At 52.0% G+C, this 227-nt stretch overlaps 1 protein-coding gene across 1 annotated transcript in view; it reads left to right on the forward strand.

The window, feature by feature from the left end:
* The first annotated feature begins 51 nt into the window (after positions 1-51).
* GPATCH11 (G patch domain containing 11) overlaps positions 52-227 on the forward strand; it is a 5,055-nt gene continuing 4,879 nt past the window's right edge. Inside the window, 3 exon segments of the mRNA XM_010148133.1 lie at positions 52-98; positions 187-223; positions 225-227. The exon segment at positions 225-227 is cut by the window's right edge and continues 199 nt beyond it. Of these exon segments, the coding sequence (XP_010146435.1) occupies positions 52-98; positions 187-223; positions 225-227 (87 nt within the window).

The raw sequence follows: 227 nt of genomic DNA on the forward strand, positions 1-227 counted from the left end.
AACGCGTGCTGGCGGTGTTCACAGGAGGGGGACAGGGCAGGCCTGCTGAGCATGGAGGAAGACGAGGAGGAAGACTACATGTCCGATTTGTTTCTTAAGTGAGTAGGCGGCTCTTTTTTCCCTCTTAAGTGATGGTAAACATGTAGCAAAAAAGCGCTAATATTCGCTGGGATTATTAACTCCTAGACAGGATGTGAGGCCAGGGATGCCCATGGTGAGGCGGGGGA

The sequence above is a fragment of the Eurypyga helias genome, unplaced genomic scaffold (genome assembly GCF_000690775.1).
Source record: "Eurypyga helias isolate BGI_N326 unplaced genomic scaffold, ASM69077v1 scaffold16863, whole genome shotgun sequence".
Taxonomy (NCBI): Eukaryota; Metazoa; Chordata; class Aves; order Eurypygiformes; family Eurypygidae; genus Eurypyga; species Eurypyga helias.